Source organism: Nerophis lumbriciformis, linkage group LG18, assembly GCF_033978685.3.
Source record: "Nerophis lumbriciformis linkage group LG18, RoL_Nlum_v2.1, whole genome shotgun sequence".
In the NCBI taxonomy this organism is placed as follows: domain Eukaryota; kingdom Metazoa; phylum Chordata; class Actinopteri; order Syngnathiformes; family Syngnathidae; genus Nerophis; species Nerophis lumbriciformis.
The window spans coordinates 43,462,930-43,485,000 of NC_084565.2; the positions used below are offsets into that span (position 1 = coordinate 43,462,930).

Consider the following 22,071-nt stretch of genomic DNA (forward strand, 5'->3'; position numbering starts at 1 on the left):
AAAAAAACGGGAATTCTGGGAATTCCTGGAATTTTTTTAACTTGTAAAAATGTCCAGGTTGAGTGAAATGTGTTGAAGGTGGAATGATTTGAATCAGACAAAAAATGTGGGAGTAGTGGAACTTTGAAAAAGGTCCCATTCTTTTCAATGGGAATTTCATGGAAATTTGGGGATTTATTTGAACTTGGAAAAATGATAGTTTGAATGTCCAGGATGAGTTGAATGTGTTGAAGATGGAATGGTTTGAATCGGTTGAAAATTGTGGAAATGGTGGAAGATTGAAAAATGTCGTATTCTTTTGTATGGGAATTTCATGGAAACTTGGGAATTTCGGGAAAAGCGGGATTTTTTTGTTGAAAATGCTAAATATTTTGAATGTTGCGAATGAGTTGAAATGGTTGGTGTTGGAATTTTTAAAATCGGTTGAAAAATGTCGAAGTAGTAACATTTTTAATTGAGAAATAAAATTATGGAATTTCTAGGAAAACCGGGAATTCTTCCAATTCAAAAATCAACTTGGTTTTTGTGTCCTGGTTAAGAGGAATGTTTTGACGGGGGAACGGTTGAAGTGGGTTGAAAAATGTGGAAGGAGTAGTCGACAGGAAAAAAAAGGGTTTGAAAAAAACGGGAATTCTGGGAATTCCTGGAATTTTTTTGAACTTTGAAACGTGTCCAGGATGAGTGGAATGTGTTGAAGATGGTGGAATGGTTGAAAAATGTGGAAGGAGTAGTCGACAGAAAAAAGGGTTTGAAAAAAAACGGGAATTCTGGGAATTCCTGGAATTTTTTTGAACTTAGAAACGTGTCCAGGATGAGTGGAATGTGTTGAAGGTGGAATGGTTGAAAAATGTGGAAGGAGTAGTCGACAGAAAAAAGGGTTTGAAAAAACGGGAATTCTGGGAATTCCTGGAATTTTTTTGTACTTTGAAACGTGTCCAGGATGAATGGAATGTGTTGAAGGTGGAATGGTTGAAAAATGTGGAAGGAGTAGTCGACAGAAAAAAGGGTTTGAAAAAACTTTTGAAAAATTATGGTTTGAATTTCCAGGATGAGTGGAATGTGTTGAAGGTGGAATGGTGTGAATCAGGGAAAAAAAATGTGGGAGTTGTGGAACTTTGAAAAAGGTCCCATTCTTTTCAATGGGAATTTCATGGAAATTTGGGAATTTCGGGAAAAGCTGGAATTTTTTTTGGGAAAATGCTAAATATTTTGAATGTTGTGAAAGAATTGAAATGGTTGGTGTTGGAATTTTTCAAATCGGTCAAGAAATGTTGAAGTAGTAATTGAGAAATACAATTATGGAATTTCTGGAAAACTGGGAATTTTTCCAATTCAAAAATCAACTTGGTTTTTGTGTCCTGATTAAGAGGAATGTTTTGACGGGGGAACGGCTGAAGTGGGTTGAAAAATGGGAGAAGGAGTAGTCGACAGAAAAAAGGGTTTGAAAAAAACGGGAATTCTGGGAATTCCTGGAATTTTTTTGAACTTTGAAACATGTCCAGGATGAGTGGAATGTGTTGAAGGTGGAATGGTTGAAAAATGTGGAAGGAGTAGTCGACAGAAAAAAGGTTTTGAAAAAACAGGAATTATGGGAATTCCTGGAATTTTTTTGTACTTGGAAAAATGATGGTTTGAATTTCCAGGATGAGTGGAATGTCTTGAAGGTGGAATGTGGGAGTTGTGGAACTTTGAAAAAGGTCCCATTCTTTTCAATGGGAATTTCATGGAAATTTGGGAATTTCGGGAAAAGCGGGAATTTTTTTGGGGAAAATGCTAAATATTTTGAATGTTGTGAAAGAATTGAAATGGTTGGTGTTGGAATTTTTCAAATCGGTCGAGAAATGTTGAAGTAGAACATTTTTTAATTGAGAAATTAAATTATGGAATTCCGGGAAAACCGCGAATTTTTCCAGTTCAAAAATCAACTTGGTTTTTGTGTCCTGATTAAGAGGAATGTTTTGACGGGGGAACGGCTGAAGTGGGTTGAAAAATGTGGAAGGAGTAGTCGACAAAAAAAAAGGGGTTGAAAAAACCGGGAATTCTGGGAATTCCTGGATTTTTTTTTGTACTTTGAAACGTGTCCAGGATGAGTGGAATGTGTTGAAGGTGGAATGGTTGAAAAATGTGGAAGGAGTAGTCGACAGAAAAAAGGGTTTGAAAAAACGAGAATTCTGGGAATTCCTGGAATTTTTTTGAACTTTGAAACGTGTTCAGGATGAGTGGAATGTGTTGAAGGTGGAATGGTTGAAAAATGTGTAAGGAGTAGTTGACATAAAAAAGGTTTTGAAAAAACAGGAATTATGGGAATTCCTGGAATTTTTTTGTACTTGGAAAAATGATGGTTTGAATTTCCAGGATGAGTGGAATGTCTTGAAGGTGGAATGGTGTGAATCTGTAAAAAGATGTGGGAGTTGTGGAACTTTGAAAAAGGTCCCATTCTTTTCAATTGGAATTTCATGGAAATTTGGGAATTTTGGGAAAAGCGGGATTTTTTTTGTTGAAAATGCTAAATATTTGAATGTTGCGAATGAGTTGAAATGGTTGGTGTTGGAATTTTTAAAATCAGTTGAAAAATGTTGAAGTAGTAACATTTTTATTTGAGAAATTAAATTATGGAATTCCGAGAAAACCAGGAATTTTTCCAGTTCAAAAATCAACTTGGTTTTTGTGTCCTGATTAAGAGGAATGTTTTGACGGGGGAACGGCTGAAGTGGGTTCAAAAATGAGAGAAGGAGTAGTCGACAGAAAAAAGGGTTTGAAAAAACGGGAATTCTGGGAATTCCTGGAATTTTTTTTAACTTTGAAACGTGTCCAGGATGAGTGGAGTGTGTTGAAGGTGGAATGGTTGAAAAATGGGGAAGGAGCAGTCGACAGAAAAAAGGGTTTGAGAAAAACGGAATTATGGGAATTCCTGGAATTTTTTTGTATTTGGAAAAATGATGGTTTGAATTTCCAGGATGAGTGGAATGTGTTGAAGGTGGAGTGGTGTGAATCACGAAAAATTGTGGGAGTTGTGGAACTTTGAAAAAGGTCCCATTCTTTTCAATGGGAATTTCGGGAAAAGCTGGGATTTTTTTTGGAAAATGCTAAATATTTTGAATGTTGTGAAAGAATTGAAATGGTTGGTGTTGGAATTTTTCAAATTGGTCGAGAAATGTTGAAGTAGTAACATTTTTAATTGAGAAATTAAATTGTGGAATTCCGGGAAAACCGGGAATTTTTCCAGTTCAAAACTCAACTTGGTTTTTGTGTCCTGATTAAGAGGAATGTTTGACGGGGGAACGGCTGAAGTGGGTTGAAAAATGGGAGAAGGAGTAGTTGACAGAAAAAAGGGTTTGAAAAATGGGAATTCCTGGAATTTTTTTAACTTGTAAAAATGTCCAAGATGAGTGAAATGTGTTGAAGGTGGAATGATTTGAATCAGACAAAAAATGTGGGAGTAGTGGAACTTTGAAAAATGTCCCATTCTTTTCAATGGGAATTTCATGGAAATTTGGGGATTTATTTGAACTTGGAAAAATGATAGTTTGAATGTCCAGGATGAGTTGAATGTGTTGAAGATGGAATGGTTTGAATCGGTTGAAAAATGTGGAAATGGTGGAAGTTTGAAAAATGTCGTATTCTTTTGTATGGGAATTTCAGGAAACCTGGGAATTTCAGGAAAAGCGGGATTTTTTTGTTGAAAATGCTAAATATTTTGAATGTTGCGAATGAGTTGAAATGGTTGGTGTTGGAATTTTTAAAATCAGTTGAAAAATGTTGAAGTAGTAACATTTTTAATTGAGAAATAAAATTATGGGATTTCTGGAAAACCGGGAATTTTTCCAATTCAAAAATCAACTTGGTTTTTGTGTCCTGATTAAGAGGAATGTTTTGACGGTGGAACGGTTGAAGTGGGTTGAAAAATGTGGAAGGAGTAGTCGACAGAAAAAAGGGTTTGAAAAAACGGGAATTCTGAGAATTCCTGGAATTTTTTTGAACTTTGAAACGTGTCAAGGATGAGTGGAATGTGTTGAAGGTGGAATGGTTGAAAAATGTGGAAGGAGTAGTCGACAGAAAAAAGGGTTTGAAAAAACGGGAATTCCTGGAATTTTTTTGAACTTTGAAACGTGTTCAGGATGAGTGGAATGTGTTGAAGGTGGAATGGTTGAAAAATGTGGAAGGAGTAGACGACAGAAAAAAGGTTTTGAAAAAACAGGAATTATGGGAATTCCTGGAATTTTTTTGTACTTGGAAAAATGATGGTTTGAATTTCCAGGATGAGTGGAATGTCTTGAAGGTGGAATGGTGTGAATCGGGAAAAAGATGTGGGAGTTGTGGAACTTTGAAAAAGGTCCCATTCTTTTCAATAAGAATTTCATGGAAATTTGGGAATTTCGGGAAAAGCGGGATTTTTTTGTTGAAAATGCTAAATATTTTGAATGTTGCGAATGAGTTGAAATGGTTGGTGTTGGAATTTTTCAAATCAGTTGAAAAATGTTGAAGTAGTAACATTTTTAATTGAGAAATAAAATTATGGGATTTCTGGAAAACCGGGAATTTTTCCAATTCAAAAATCAACTTGGTTTTTGTGTCCTGATTAAGAGGAATGTTTTGACGGTGGAACGGTTGAAGTGGGTTGAAAAATGTGGAAGGAGTAGTTGACAGAAAAAAGGGTTTGAAAAAATGGGAATTCCTGGAATTTTTTTGAACTTTGAAACGTGTCCAGGTTGAGTGGAATGTGTTGAAGGTGGAATGGTTGAAAAATGTGGAAAGAGTAGTCGACAGAAAAAAGGTTTTGAAAAAACAGGAATTCTGGGAATTCCTGGAATTTTTTTGAACTTTGAAACGTGTTCAGGATGAGTGGAATGGGTTGAAGGTGGAATGGTCGAAAAATGTGTAAGGAGTAGTTGACATAAAAAAGGTTTTGAAAAAACAGGAATTATGGGAATTCCTGGAATTTTTTTGTACTTGGAAAAATGATGGTTTGAATTTCCAGGATGAGTGGAATGTCTTGAAGGTGGAATGGTGTGAATCGGGAAAAAGATGTGGGAGTTGTGGAACTTTGAAAAAGGTCCCATTCTTTTCAATGGGAATTTCATGGAAATTTGGGAATTTCAGGAAAAGTGGGATTTTTTTTTTGGAAAATGCTAAATATTTTGAATGTTGTGAAAGAATTGAAATGGTTGGTGTTGGAATTTTTCAAATCGGTCGAGAAATGTTGAAGTAGTAACATTTTTAATTGAGAAATTAAATTATGGAATTCCGGGAAAACCGGGAATTTTTCCAGTTCAAAAATCAACTTGGTTTTTGTGTCCTGATTAAGATGAATGTTTTGACGGGGGAACGGCTGAAGTGGGTTTTAAAATGGGAAAAGGACTAGTCGACAGAAAAAAGGGTTTGAAAAAACGGGAATTCCTGGAATTTTTTTAACTTGTAAAAATGTCCAGGATGAGTGAAATGTGTTGAAGGTGGAATGATTTGAATCAGACAAAAAATGTGGGAGTAGTGGAACTTTGAAAAAGGTCCCATTCTTTTCAATGGGAATTTCATGGAAATTTGGGAATTTCGGTAAAAGCCGGATTTTTTGGGGGGGAAATGCTAAATATTTTGAATGTTGTGAAAGAATGTAAATGGTTGGTGTTGGAATTTTTCAAATCGGTCGAGAAATGTTGAAGTAGTAACATTTTTAATTGAGAAATTAAATTATGGAATTTATTTGGGAATTTATTTGAACTTGGGAAAATGATCGTTTGAATGTCCAGGATGAGTTGAATGTGTTGAAGATGGAATGGTTTGAATCGGTTGAAAAATGTGGAAATGGTGGAAGTTTGAAAAATGTCGTATTCTTTTGTATGGGAATTTCATGGAAACTTGGGAATTTCGGGAAAAGCGGGATTCTTTTGTTGAAAATGCTAAATATTTTGAATGGTGTGAAAGACGAGTTGTCCATTATTTTATTTAAGGACTAAATGACAATAATAAACATATGTTTCATGTACCCCAACATTTTTTGTTCACTGACCACCTGAGGGCACCACAGACTGTGGATGGTTTTAAAAAAGGCTTAAAAAGCCCTTCTTTTTTTTTGTTTTTTTTAAAAAACCCTTTTTTTTCTTTTTTTTTTTAAAAAGCCCTTCTTTTTTTTTTAAAAAAAAGCCCTTCTTTTTGAAAAAAAAAAAAAGCCCTTCTTAAAAAAAATAAAAAAAAGCCCTTCTTTTAAAAAAAAAAAAGCCCTTCTTTTTTTTTTAAAAAAAAGCCCTTCTTTTTAAAAAAAAAAAAAGCCCTTCTTTAAAAAAAAAAGCCCTTCTTTTTTTTAAAAAAAGCCCTTCTTTTTTTTTTTTTTTTAAAAAGCCCTTTTTTTTAAAAAAAAAGCCCTTTTTTTTTAAAAAAAAAGCCCTTCTTTTAAAAAAAAAAAAGCCCTTCTTTAAAAAAAACAGCCCTTCTTTTTTTTTAAAAAAAGCCCTTCTTTTTTTTTTTTAAAAAAAGCCCTTTTTAAAAAAAAAAAAGCCCTTCTTTTTTTAAAAAAAAGCCCTTCTTTAAAAAAAAAAAAAAAGCCCTTCTTTTTAAAAAAAAGCCCTTCTTTTTTTTTTAAAAAAAGCCCTTCTTTTTTTTTTTAAAAAAAAGCCCTTTTTTAAAAAATAAGCCCTTTTTTTTTTTTTTAAAAAGCCCTTCTTTTTTAAAAAAAAAAAGCCCTTCTTTTTAAAAAAAAAAAAAAGCCCTTCGTTTTGTTTTTTAAAAAAGCCCTTCTTTTAAAAAAAAAAAAAAGCCCTTCTTTTTTTTAAAAAAAAGCCCTTCTTTTTAAAAAAAAAAAAAAGCCCTTCTTTTTTTTTAAAAAAAAAAGCCCTTCTTTTTTTTTTTTTTTTTAAAAGCGCTTCTTTTTTTCTTTTTTTTTAAAAAGCCCTTTTTTAAAAAAAAAAAAAGCCCTTCTTTTTTTTTTTTTTTAAAAAAAGCCCTTCTTTTTTAAAAAAAAAAAAGCCCTTCTTTTAAAAAAAAGCCCTACTTTAAAAAAAAAGCCCTTCTTTTTAAAAAAAAAAAAAGCCCTTCTTTTAAAAAAAAAAGCCCTTCTTTTTTAAAAAAAGCCCTTCTTTTTTAAAAAGCCCTTCTTTAAAAAAAAAAATTTACTTCTTTTTTTTTTATTTTTAAAAAGCCCTTTAAAAAAAAAATCCATTCTTTTTTTTTAAAAAAAAGCCCTTCTTTAAAAAAAAAAGAAAAAAAAGCCCTTCTTTTTTTTAAAAAAAAGCCCTTTTTAAAAAAAAAAAAAAACCTTCTTTTTTTTTAGATATATGCGCGCTAGTTGTAGTTTTTTATTTGTATTATCTTTTTATTTATTTTTTAATACAATGTAGCACTTTGAGGTTGTTTGCTCAACGTAAAGTGCTTTTTACAAATAAAATCTATCATTATTAAATAAAGCCAATAATGCCATTTTTTTGTGGTCCCCTTTATTTAGAAAAGTATCGAAATACATTTTGGTATATTGGTATCGACCACCCTAGTATATATATATATATATATATATATATATTTATATATATATATATATATATATATATATATATTTCCATCTTTCCTGAACAATGCTGCTTCCGTTTTTCACCATTGACATATTTCACCCACGAGGCCTAGTGTTTCCAGGGGGGACTTTCACAGGTTGACAGTGGTTTTCTGAAGTGTTCCTGAGCCCATGTGGTGATATCCTTTAGAGATTGATGTCGGTTTGTGATACAGTGCCGTCTGAGGGATGGAAGGTCACGGTCATTCAATGTTGGTTTCCGGCCATGCCGCTTACGTGCAGTGATTTCTCCAGATTCTCTGAACCTTTTGATGATATTATGGAGCGTAGATGTTGAAATCCCTCAATTTCTTGCAATTGCACTTTGAGAAACGTTGTTCTTAAACTGTTTGACTATTTGCTCACGCAGTTGTGGACAAAGTGGTGACCCTCGCCCCATCCTTTCTTGTGAAAGACTGAGCATTTTTTGGGAAGCTGTTTTTATACCCAATCATGGCACCCACCTGTTCCCAATTAGCCTGCACACCTGTGGGATGTTCCAAATAAGTGTTTGATGAGCATTCCTCAACTTTATCAGTATTCATTGCCACCACAATTTCCCAACTCATATGGAAACGGGGTTTGTATGTGACACATGCTAACTGTTAGCATGCCACTGTTAGCACACATGCTAAGCGTTAGCATTTTAACGTGCGCATGCTAATGTTTTAGGCTAGCTCTGTAGCTCTTTTTGTACAGTTACACCTAAAACTCACGGATTTCGACACAGATAGCAGGCCCATAGAAATGTCCGCGGGAATGTTCTAGTTTGTTAGTATGTTGTTACTTATGGAGTATATTGTGAATAAATTGAGAACGGGAAGTGAACAAAAGTTTTAGCAACTGCTATGTAAAAGAAAAGAGGTAGGATTAAATAAGCTCTGCTTCTTCCTACTTCTTTTCCAACATGTTGAATAGAGAAACTGGAAATTGTGATGTATCATGTTGTATGCATGCATGTGTGATGTATCATGTTGTATGCATGCATGTGTGATGTATCATGTTGTATGCATGCATGTGTGATGTATCATGTTGTATGCATGCATGTGTGATGTATCATGTTGTATGCATGCATGTGTGATGTATCATGTTGTATGCATGCATGTGTGATGTATCATGTTGTATGCATGCATGTGTGATGTATCATGTTGTATGCATGCATGTGTGATGTATCATGTTGTATGCATGCATGTGTGATGTATCATGTTGTATGCATGCATGTGTGATGTATCATGTTGTATGCATGCATGTGTGATGCATCATGTTGTATGCATGCATGTGTGATGTATCATGTTGTATGCATGCATGTGTGATGTATCATGTTGTATGCATGCATGTGTGATGCATCATGTTGTATGCATGTATGTGTGATGCATCATGTTGTATGCATGCATGTTCCAAATAAACACAAACTCAACTCAAGTCAAGTCAGCAAAATAAAGCCCTGTTCCTTCCTCACATTTGTCCCACTTTTGGTCTTTCAGACGGACAAACGTGGTGGCGGCATAAAGCGTCAGACGGCCAGCAACACCCGAGGAACTGGAAGGTGAGCAAAGTCTGGTATTGTTAGCAACACGGAGCTAAAGTCTCCAAAAAGATAGATGGATAGTACCTATTTAGTTACTTCCCATAGTGATAAATAACAGCTACCAACCATTCACGAAACCCAACACAACACTCCAATACGTGCACCATGACAGCAACCACCCACCCACCACCACGAAAAGAATACCTACCGGAATCAATAAAAGGCTATCGATGCTGTCATCTAGCAAAGCTGAATTTGACCAAGCAACCCCCCCGTACCAAAAAGCCCTTGATGAAAGCGGATACAATTTCACCCTCACCTATGAACCCACGCCAGGAAACCAGCCAAAAAAGAACAGAAAACGAAACGGCATCATCTGGTACAACCCCCCATACAGCAAAAACGTCTCAACGAACATTGGACACAAATTCCTCAACCTGATTGACAAACACTTTCCCAAAGACAACAACCTAAGAAAAGTATTCAACAAGAACAACATCAAATTGAGCTACAGCTGCATGAACAATATACGACAAATCATCTCAAACCACAACAAAACAATTGCAAATGAGCCGTCGACCCCCAGTCAGAACGACTCCAAAACCAACAAAGCATGTAACTGTCGAAAGAAACCTGATTGCCCTCTCAACGGGGGGTGCTTACAAACATCAGTTGTCTACCAATCTAAGGTAACACGCAAGGACATTAACACATCCGACACATATGTAGGATTAACCGAGGGAGAATTCAAAACCAAATGGAACAATCACAAGGCTTCTTTCAGGAACCAAAACCTGCGGAATACCACAGAACTCAGCAAACACATTTGGGACCTCAAAGACAATAATGTTGAATATTCAATAACATGGCAAATTCTTGCATCCAGCACACCTTACAATAGTGGTAATAAAAGATGCAACCTATGCTTGAAAGAGAAACTGTTTATTATCTACCGTCCAGACCTGTCATCCCTCAACAAGCGCAGCGAAATTGTAACAACATGCCGCCATAGACGGAAACACCTCCTAGGTAACACATGAACCAATCACCACGCCCCTAGGCCAGCCTGTACCCACCCACTCTGTGCCCTATATAAACCATGGTATGCGAATGCTTCCATTAAAATCTCCTGACGATTGAGGGTACCCCCCTCATGAAACAGGCCTGTAGAGATGAAATAGTCTTGTGATTTTTTTTCCCCACACATACATATATATATATATATATATATATATATATATATATATATATATATATATATATATATTTGTTTCAGGCCTGAACAAATTGACTAAACTATTTTAAATAGCTGCAACATAACATACATAAGTAACAAACAGCATAATAACAACATAGCTGTAAACCAAGGAAGGCACACATGACATACACAAAGCCTAACCAGGTGTTTTTTTCTATCAAGGAATTGTGAAATAAAATCATGTCTGAAGCCCAGAACACTCTACACATTTCCCCAGTTTTAGTTTAGAGATAAGGAAAGATTGGCCTGGCCCACTAGGATCCTTTTTTATGTTTGTGAACGTTATAATCTATACATTTAGAGTGATGTGATAATCAAACACTCGAGAAGTCTCGAATGAAAGAGTCTATAAGAGAATTGACAGAGTGTGTGTACCTTCAGTGCGCAGTGCCTCGCTAAAATCCAGCCGTTGTTGCGTAGGAGGTAAAGTGCTTCGTACTGGCTTCGTCGAAGCATGTTGCTTTTGTAGCTGTTTCAGCAGATTTGAATTGCTAGGATAGGATCTTTGATCCAAGACACAACTTACATTCAACTAAAATGTTCTTTTCTTTGTGGTCGACAAAAGAAAAGTATTGAGAATGTCTCCATGTTAAGAAACTCGGCTTCGGTCTTGTTAGTAAACACAGACACGCCCCCTCCCCCACACACACACAGCGCGCGGCGCGCCTCTTCCTTATCACCTTTTCCGCAGCGCTCCAATAAAACACACTCAGATCTTCTCAGTTTCTAGCCGACATTACATAAAAAAATAACGTATAATGTTTGTGAACTTCATAGTCTATACATTTAGAGTGATGTGATAATCAAACACTCTAGAAGTCTCGAATGAAAGAGTCTATAAGAGAATTGACAAGAGTGTGTGCATCTTCAGTGCGCAGTGCCTCGTTAAAATCCAGCCACTGTTGCTTAGGAGGTGAAGTGTGTCTCTCTTTACTAGCTTCGTCGAAGCATGTTGCTTTTGTAGCTGTTTCAGCAGATTTGAATTGCTAGGATAGGATCTTTGATCCAAGACACAACTTACATTCAACTAAAATGTTCTTTTCTTTGTGGTCGACAAAAGAAAAGTATTGAGGATATCTCCATGTTAAGAAACTCGGCTTCGGGCTTCGCCATGATGTCTTGTTAGTAAACACAGACCTCTTCCGCAGCGCTCCAATAAAACACACTCAGATCTTCTCAGTTTTTAGCCGATACTACCGGTACATAAAAAATTACGTAAAATAACACAGTAGCGCGTCATGTAGTAACGGTAACGGAGTTACTGAATATAAAAAAATAACGCGTTAGATTACTATTTACCGCCGAAAGTAATGGCGTTACAGTCCCAACACTGGTCATCAACACTCACAAGTATAAAACTACTTTTTTTTAAAGTAATAATTTCTTATTTCAAGCATAAAAAAAAAAAAATCATGATTTTGACACAATTGTGTCTCATAATTAAAACAGATAACAGCTTTTATTGTCAATGAAACAAGAGAAAATAGGTACACAGTAAACTGACAGTTAATATTTAAACATTTAACATTTCTAACAATTTTGAACAGAAATAGTTCATGCACATTAAGATCAATTCTTCAAAATTACAATTAAACATTTTTTGGGCCGGGGGCGGGGCTGTATATATGTGCACTAATTGACTGAAAGAGCACGCACTTGGCGCGATGATGTCATGTTATCCATGGAAAAATGCATTTTTAGACAATATGATTTTCCTGAGCGGCTAGGAGACCCCGAGAGTAACAAGCGCTTGCCTTGTTGCCTTTCCATTAACAACAATAAACTAGTTTTTAGTATAAGTTTGCTGCTTTCAAGAAATGTAATATGATGATGTCAAGATAATGGCACTAGCATTTACTTCATTTAACAATATTTTTCAACATATTGAGCAAAAAGGTCTCTTTTTTTTTTTTTTTGTACCAAGGAAAGTGCACTTGTTATTAGTGAGAATATACTTATTTTAAGCTATTTTGGGTTTCATTGAAGTTAGCTAATTAGGGACCGCAATGTCCCTTTGGGACAGAGGACCCTATTGAAATTGTAAGGTTTTATTACTATTATACCGGCCGCCTCTTTGAGCTGTAATTTGACCCCCTTAACATGCTTCAAAACTCACCATATTTGACACACACATCAGGACTGGCAAAAATTTGCCATCTAATAAAAAAACCAAACCCCAAAACTCAAAATTGCGCTCTTGCGCCCCCTAGGAAAAAACACAGACACAACTGCTTGTAACTTCCAGTAGGAATGTCGTAGAGACATGAAACACCTCTATGTAGGTCTGACTTAGACCTAGATTTCATACATTGACATCCTTCAGCCAAAATCAACAGGAAGTTGGCAATTCCCCCTTCAGAACAAAAGTTTACTAAAAACAGTCACTTTTGCCTCTTTGAGCTGTAATTTGACCCCCTTAACATGCTTCAAAACTAACCAAATTGGACACACACATCAGGACTGGCAAAAATTGCGATCTAATAAAAAAAACCAACCCCAAAACTCAAAATTGCGCTCTAGCGCCCCCTAGGAAGAAAACACAGACACAACTACTCCTAGGAAGAAAACTCAGACAAAACTGCCTGTAACTTCCAGTAGGAATGTCTTACGGACATGAAACAAAAACCTCTATGTAGGTCTTAATTAGACCTACATTTCATACATTGACAACCCCCAGCAAAAATCAACAGGAAGTTTCCAATTCCCCCTTCAAAACAAAAGTTTTGTAAAAACCTGTCACCTTTTTTCAAACATTATCTCCTCTGAGCGCGTTTGTTGTGTCGGCTTCAAACTAGCACAGGAGAGAGATTGAACCCTTCTGATTAAAAGTTGACGAAAGAGTTTTAATTACTGCTCCGGTTTGGATTTTATGTGCCGTCAAAGTTGGTCCCGTCCATCGCTGCTTGCAGCTTTAATTTGACTTGTTTTGGAAAGTCTTGACAAGCCAAATGTTCTTGTTCTATTGGCATATAAATTTTGCTCAGTTCAAATAAAATACCCCTCATTTTTTATTTTATTAGGGCCCGCATGGCCCATTGCATAAGGACTCCCACAGGGAGTCCTTATGCAATGGGACATAAGGACCTATTGAATTTGTAAGGTTTTATTAGGGCCCGCATGGCCCATTGCATAAAAGGGAGTCCTTATGCAATGGGACATAAGGACCTATTGAATTTCTAAGGTTTTATTATTATTATTATTCTTCCGCAACTTTGCGCTGTAATTTGACCCCCTTAACATACTTCAAAACTCACCAAATTATACACACACATCAGTAATATACGGCAAAACTTTTTATCAAAAAACCAAACCTCAAAACTCAAAATTGCGCTCTAGCGCCCCCTACGAGAAAAAAAAACTAGACTGCCTGTAACTCCCACTAGAAAGGTCGGAGAGAAATGAAACAAAAACCTTTATGTAGGTCTGACTTAGACCTAGATTTCATAATAGTATATTCTTGGGCAAAAATCAACAGGAAGTTGGCAATTCCCCCTTCAAGACAAAAAAGTACTAAAAACAGTAACTTTTGCCTCTTTGAGCTGTATTTTCACCCTCTTAACATGCTTCAAAACTCACCAAACTGAACACACACATCAGGACTGGCAAAAATTGCGATCTAATAAAAAAACCTAACCCCAAATCTCAAAATTGCGCAATTTTTGAATAAAACGCAGAAAAAAATGCTCCTCGGAAGAAAAAAATGACAAAACTGCCTGTAACTCCCACTGGGAAGGTCGGAGAGACATGAAACAAAAACCTCTATGTAGGTCTAACTTAGACCTACATTTCATTAATTGACAACCCCCAGCAAAAATCAACAGGAAGTTTGCTATTCCCCCTTCAAAACAAATTTTTTGTAAAAACCGGTCACCTTCCTTCAAAAACTATCTCCTCTGAGCGCGTTTGTCGTTTCGGCTTCAAACTAACACAGGAGAGAGAACCCTTGTGTATAAAACTACAGAAGCGCATTTTTCTAACTGCTCCGGTTTTGATTTTATGAGCCTTCAAAGAACCGCTGCGCTGAAGCTGCTGCGCTGCTGTTTTTTCAAGATGGCTGCTCAAAAGCAGGAAGCACCAACGTGCCCACACAATGCAGACAAGGTAGGTACACTAGACAAAAGTATTGGGACACTTCGGACTAAAAGTAGACAAAAGTATTGGGACACTTATGACTACCACTGGACAAAAGTATTGGGACATTTAGGCCGAAAACTGGACAAAAGTATTGGGATACTTGGGACTAAAACTTGACAAAAGTATTGGGATACTTGGGACTAAAACTTGACAAAAGTATTGGGACACTTGGGACTAAAACTTGACAAAAGTATTGGGACACTTAGGACTAGCACCTGCCAAATACGCGGGCCCGACCAATGCTGCTTGCAGCTTTAATTTTTTTCTTGTTTTTGAACACTGACTTTTTGCAATGTAGGGGTCAGTTTCCACGCCGCAGAGGAGCTCATTTCAGCGGAGGGATGCTAAAATATTAACCAGTCCCGCGCGGCCGCCAAGTGTCAGGTGCCAATTAAGTAATTAAAAGAGGCGGAGGGGGGGCTGCACTTTCCACAATGTCACGTTTAACATCAACAAAGAGTTGCTCAGACAGCTAAATGCTACTACAATAGTTGTACTTTCACATAAAAAAAACATTTGACAAATTCCCTCACAAATTGAGTAAGTGTAGCTTTGATGCCGCTTTTTTTCTAGCCTCAGTAACCCACTGGATCACATGTGTCAAACTCAAGGCCTGGGGGCCAGATGTGGCCCCGCCACTTTATTTTATTCGGCCCTGGAAAGCCAGGAAATATTATGTATCAATAAAGTTGTCATGTCTGTGTGATCATGTTTTTGTTTTGGTCATGTTCGTTTTGGTTTTTGGACTTTTTTGTGCACTTTTGTTTTGTCACCATAGCAACCATTAGTTTTCACCTGTCACGTCACGCACCTGTTTCACGTTTTGAGTCACGCACCTGCTTTCACTAATCATGTCCATAGTATATTTAAGTTCATTCTTTTCAGTTTGTCGTTCTGACGACATCTCCACATTTATGCTTCTGTACATCCTGCTTCATGTCCCATGCCAAAGTAAGTTTTTGTTCCATGTTTATAGTCTTTTTGTTTTTTCATAGTTTGTTCTCCGCCATTGTGCGCGCTTTTCGTTTGTACTTTTTTACTGTCATGACTCGGTCTTGGGTGTATGCTTTTCCGGGATGCAACGGAAAGTTGGCTCGGGCGAGACGGGAATGAAGGTACATGATTTATTTAATATATCAAAAAAAAGTACAAACGAAAAGCGTGCACAGTGGCGGAGAATAAACTATGAAACCAAAAACATGATCATGTTTTTGTTTTGGTCATGTTCGTTTTGGTTTTTGGACTTTTTGTGCACTTTTGTTTTGTCACCATAGCAACCATTAGTTTTCACCCGTCACGTCACGCACCTGTTTCACGTTTTGAGTCACGCACCTGCTTTCACTAATCATGTCCATAGTATTTTTAAGTTCATTCTTTTCAGTTTGTCGTCCTGACGACATCTCCACATTTATGCTTCTGTACACTCTTCATGCTCTAAGATCCTGCTTCATGTCCCATGCCAAAGTAAGTTTTTGTTCCATGTTTATAGTCTTTTTGTTTTTTCATAGTTTGTTCTCCGCCATTGTGTGTGCTTTTCATTTGTACTTTTTTTGCTATAGTCTTTTGGTTTCATAGTTTATTCTCCGCCACTGTGCGCGCTTTTCGTTTGTACTTTTTTACTGTCATGACTTGGTCTTTGGGTGTATGCTTTTCCGGGATGCAACGGAAAGTTGGCTCGGGCGAGACGGGAATGAAGGTACATGATTTATTTAATATATCCAAAAAAAAGCGTGCACAGTGGCGGAGAATAAACTATGAAACCAAAAGACTATAGCAAAAAAAGTACGTATGAAACTAGCTTACCACCACCAGGTGTGAATGAATGATGGGTTCTACATGTAAAGCGACTTTGGGTACTTAGAAAAGCGCTATATAAATCACAGGTATTATTATTATTATTAATAATAATAATAATAATAATAATAGATTTTATTTGTAAAAAGCACTTTACATTGAGCAAACAACCTCAAAGTGCTACAGTATATTAAAAAAATAAAATATAAATAAAAATAAAAAATAGAACAGCCTAATAGCTAGAACTAGCATGCATATATCTAAAGAAAAGGTTTTTTTTGGGGTTTTTTTTTAAAGAAGGGTTTTTAAGCCTTTTTTAAAAGCATCCACAGTCTGTGGTGCCCTCAGGTGGTCAGGGAGAGCGTTCCACAGACTGCAAGCGGCGGAGCACGAAACCCGGATGGGAGCAGGTAAAATGTTGCATTGTGCATTAGCTTTGATGCTAAAAAAATAAAAAATAAATTAAAATAAAAAATAGAACAGCCTAATAGCTAGAACCAGTATGCATATAACTAAAGAAAATGTTTTTTGTTTTTTTTAAAAAGAAGGGTTTTTAAGCCTTTTTTTAAAAGCATCCACAGTCTGTGGTGCCCTCAGGTGGTCAGGGAGAGCGTTCCACAGACTGCAAGCGGCGGAGCACGAAACCCGGATGGGAGCACGTAAAATGTTGCATTGTGCATTAGCTTTGATGCTAAAAAAATAAAAAATAAATACAAATAAATTAAAATAAAAAATAGAACAGCCTAATAGCTAGAACTAGTATGCATATAACTAAAGAAAATGTTTTTTGTTTTTTTTAAAAAGAAGGGTTTTTAAGCCTTTTTTTAAAAGCATCCACAGTCTGTGGTGCCCTCAGGTGGTCAGGGAGAGCGTTCCACAAACTTGGAAGCGGCGGAGCACGAAACCCGGATGGGAGCACGTAAAATGTTGCATTGTGCATTAGCTTTGATGCTAATGCTGATGCTAAACCTAGCAATCCCGAGCTAGTTTTGCTGTATTTTTGTGGGTTTTTTAGCGGGAATGACTTGAACGCGCTTTGTGGTCAGGTGATGCTGTGGCTCGTGGCGGCGTTACTGGCGCTGGTGGAGGACGCCTTGTCCGAGGAGGACGTTCCAGAGAGCCACCTGGACGTGCAAGGTGTCCTGGGGCAGCCCTCCTGGCCTCCTGAAGATGAAGTGGACCCTCTCTGGCCAGAATCCTTAGGTAGGCCTTCGCACACGTCCTGATGCTAAGCTAACCGCTACAATACGGCGTGTGAAAATAGCAACTTGTCACTGCCGGGTGACTGATATAGTTTGTGGAAGTCGGCCCGGATCTTTTCAAGGTTCGAGCGTGGCCTTGGTCACTGGAGCCAGGGTAAAAATAATCAAGCCTGTCACGCCGTCCATCCAGAGAGCTGATAGGCTCGCGTTTGTCGGGGAATCCAAGCACAGATCCTCCTCCTCCATGACCTATGACGCGGAAGTTTTATCACAAAAAGACAAAATCAAAACTGCAAGTGATGAGAATGAAGTTCAGTTCAGTTTCAGTTTCAGTTTCAGTTTCAGTGGAACCATACAACGTCATGCATCACACTGCAAAAAAAAAATTCTGTAAAACATTGTAAACCAAATAATGATCAAAAACATTATATTTATAGAAATGTTCATGAAAAATATCGTAATTTTACAGATTTTTACTAAATTATTAAGATCAACCACCTTTGATAAAGTGACCATGCAAACAGTTCTGCAGAAAAATACCTTTATTCTACAGAGTTTTTCCAAATTATTACGATCAAACACCTTTAAGTGACAATGCTGGCAGTTCCACAGAAAAATACCATTATTTTACAGATTTTTAAGATCAACCACCTTTGATAAAGTGACGATGCAGAAAAATACCTTTATTCTACAGCATGGGTGTCAAACTCTGACCCGCGGGCCAAATTTGGGGCTTCTGCACGCACACACATTAGAATGCAACGCATACTTCATCAACAGCGATACAGGTCACACTGAGGGGTAGCCGAATAAAAAACTTTAACACTGTTAGAAATATACGCCACACTGTGAATCCACACCAAACCAGAACCCTTTGCGGCACTAACTCTTCTGGGACGCTACAAGGTGTGTGTGTGGGGGGCGGGGGGGGTGTATTTTGTAGCGTCCTGGAAGAGTTAGTGCTGCAAAGGATTCTGGGTATTTGTTCTGTTGCGTTTATGTTGTGTTACGGTGTGGATGTTCTCCCGAAATGTGTTTGTCATTCTTGTTTGGTGTGGGTTCACAGTGTGGTGCATATTTGTAACAGTGTTGAACTTGTTTATACGGCCACCTGTATCGCTGTTGATGAAGTATGCGTTGCATTGGCTCGTTTGTGCGTACAGAAGCCGCACATATCTTGTGACTGGGTCTGAACGATGTTAGAATGGATGAAAAGCGGACGTGACGATAGCTCGTAGAGTATGTTAAAGGTTCATTTGTTCAACCTTGGCCCGTGGCTTTGTTCAGTTTTACATTTTGGCCCACTCTGTATTTGAGTTTGACACCCCTGTGTTAGATTGTTAGTATTGACATTAGGGCTGCAGCTAACGATTATTTTTCTATCGATTAATCTATAGATTATTTTTTCGATTAATCGGTTAATCTATAGATTATTTTTTTTCGATTAATCTATAGATTATTTTTTTCGATTAATCTATAGATTATTTTTCCTTTTACCGATTATTTTTTTTATTTAAAATGAAGAGGAAAAAATAAATGTAGGCCAGTTTTTTCAAAAGGCATGGCTTTTATTTACAAAAAAAAAAGTATGGCCACTCAGTCAACATTGACAACAACATGACAAAATATTCTGTAACAATGTAAACATTTAAAACTTTTAACATTTAACAAAATTAAAAGTAGCTTATTTGCTTTTTAATGTGCAAATATAAAAGTAAACATCCAGTGCAAATCTTAATATTCTGGAATAGTATAAGCATTTCAAAAGTAAAAGTATTGCTTATTTTGCTTTAAAATGTGCAAAAATAAAGATAAACATCCAATACAAAAAAGTGCAAAACGGAAATATTCTGTAACAAGTGTAAACATTTCAACAAAAGTAAAAGTATTGCTTATTTGCTAAAATGTGCAAAAATAAAGCTAAACATCCAATACAAAAAAGTGTACAGTGTAAACATTTCAACAAAAGTAAAAGTATTGCTTATTTTGCTTAATAACACAACAATGATAGTATGATTAAAGTGAAAGTTAATTGTTGGTTTGTACATAGTATATGTAACTGTTAATGTTGTAAAAGGTATTTGCGCAACTAATTAACGTTAGCGTTTGTGACACGTCTTGTGCCGTGGGGTTCTTTCAGGACCGACAGACTGAACGCCAGACGGCTTTGCCAGGTTTACAATCTTTTAATTTTACACAAAGTCTTTTCTCTTCCAACTCTTTTCTCTTTCTTTCCTCGCTTTTCAGCTCCTCTTCCTCGCTCGCTCGTCGTCCCCTGTCTCTTGCGGCGTCGCTCCCGGCGCGCCCCGCCTCGCCGCTCGCTCGCCGCCGCCGCCTCTCCACAGCGTTAAAGAGGAGCGCGTCTTTGTAAACACTGAACAGGCACGCCAAACGCGCCTCTCAGAGCAAACGGTGCTTTAGTTTATGAATTTACAACGCAGATACAAATGACACATTCATGTTTTTGTGTAATAATGACAACGTATACGCACGCGGACGAATGACTTGTTGATGGTGATGGCAAGAACGCTGTCGGGGGTTTTCTTTTCAAATGTTCGTTCATAGCCGTTGTGCTGCTATGATAGGCCATTTCCGCTCGACACAGTGTGCATACAACAACATTATTAGGCCGTTTATTGAAATACTCACACACTTTTGACGACTTTTGGCGTGCTTTTTTCCCCTCGCTCGCATCGTCTGCTTTGCGCTCCGCCATGACAGTAGTGTGACGTAAATATGCGACGCGCCGACGCACAAAAACGGCGTCGACGTATTTACGTAACCGATGACGTCGACTACGTCGACGCGTCGTTTCAGCCTTAATTGACATAGACTTTTATATAACCATAACTATAATAAGCTACATATTTCATGAAAGATAATTACTGTAATTTTACATGAATCTGAAAGTAATTTAAGAAAACAGAAAATGCTATGTATAATTAATTTGGTATTTTTCTGTAAAAAAAAATAGAGATATACATAGTTTGTCATTACTGGCATATTACTTAAAATAACAGGCGGATTGTTTATTTACAGATAATGTCTTCAATTCTACAGTTTTATAAACTATTTAAAAAAAATTGAAAAATGACAGTAGAAATTTAGAGTAAATTAACCATAAAAATAGGATTTTTTTTTTTTTACAGTGCACATAATTCCACTTGTTTCATTACAGCACGTCCGAAAAGGAGTAGGAAGAAGCAGAGCTTATTTAATCCTACCACTTTTTCATACCATAGCAATGTTATCCAATTTCCTTGTTCTCTGTAACAGAACAGTGAATAAATAAGTAATATACCATAGTAAGTAAAGAAATATTAAATACATAAATAATCTTTATCTCAAAAGAAGAAAAAAAAGGGTTAAAGATGTTCATCATAATTCTTGTGTGTACTTTGTGAACACTATTTATATTATTCACATGTGAATAATGCTGTATAACAGACAGTATTTATATTATTCACATGTGAATAATGCTGTATAATAGACTGTATTTATATTATTCACATGTGAATAATGCTGTATAATAGACTGTATTTATATTATTCACATGTGAATAATGCTGTATAATAGACTGTATTTATATTATTCACATGTGAATAATGCTGTATAATAGACTGTATTTATATTATTCACATGTGAATAATGCTGTATAATAGACTGTATTTATATTATTCACATGTGAATAATGCTGAATAATAGACTGTATTTATGTTATTCACATGTGAATTATGCCGTATAATAGACTGTATTTATATTATTCACATGTGAATAGTGCTGTATAATAGACTGTATTTATATTATTCACATGTGAATGATGCTGTATAATAGACTGTATTTATATTATTCACATGTGAATAATGCTGTATAATACTTAATTTATATTATTCACAAGTGAATTATGCTGTATAATAGACTGTATTTATATTATTCACATGTGAATAATGCTGTATAATAGACTGTATTTATATTAATCACATGTGAATAATGCTCTATAATAGACTGTATTTATATTATTCACATGTGAATAATGCTGTATAATACTTAATTTATATTATTCACAAGTGAATTATGCTGTATAGTAGATTGTATTTATATTATTTACATGTGAATAATGCTGTATAATAGACTGTATTTATATTATTCACATGTGAATAATGCTGTATAATAGACTGTATTCATATTATTCACATGTGAATAATGCTGTATAATAGACTGTATTTATATTAATCACATGTGAATAATGCTCTATAATAGACTGTATTTATATTATTCACATGTGAATAATGCTGTATAATAGACTGTATTTATATTATTCACATGTGAATAATGCTGTATAATAGACTGTATTTATATTATTCACATGTGAATAATGCTGTATAATACTTCATTTATATTATTCACATGTGAATAATGCTGTATAATACTTAATTTATATTATTCACATGTGAATTATGCTGTATAATAGACTGTATTTATATTATTCACATGTGAATAATGCTGTATAACAGACTGTATTTATATTATTCACATGTGAATAATGCTGTATAATACTTAATTTATATTATTCACAAGTGAATTATGCTGTATAATAGACTGTATTTATGGTATTCACATG

The 22,071-nt window shown here is 36.0% G+C and overlaps 1 protein-coding gene across 1 annotated transcript in view; it reads left to right on the top strand.

Moving 5' to 3' along the window:
- Window positions 1-22,071, top strand: part of LOC133617990 (uncharacterized) — a 152,400-nt gene that overhangs the window by 116,856 nt on the left and 13,473 nt on the right. The window contains exons 4-5 of the mRNA XM_061978433.1: window positions 9,019-9,080; window positions 17,264-17,451. Coding sequence (XP_061834417.1) covers window positions 9,019-9,080; window positions 17,264-17,451 — 250 coding nt within the window. The remainder of the gene's footprint in view (window positions 1-9,018; window positions 9,081-17,263; window positions 17,452-22,071) is intronic.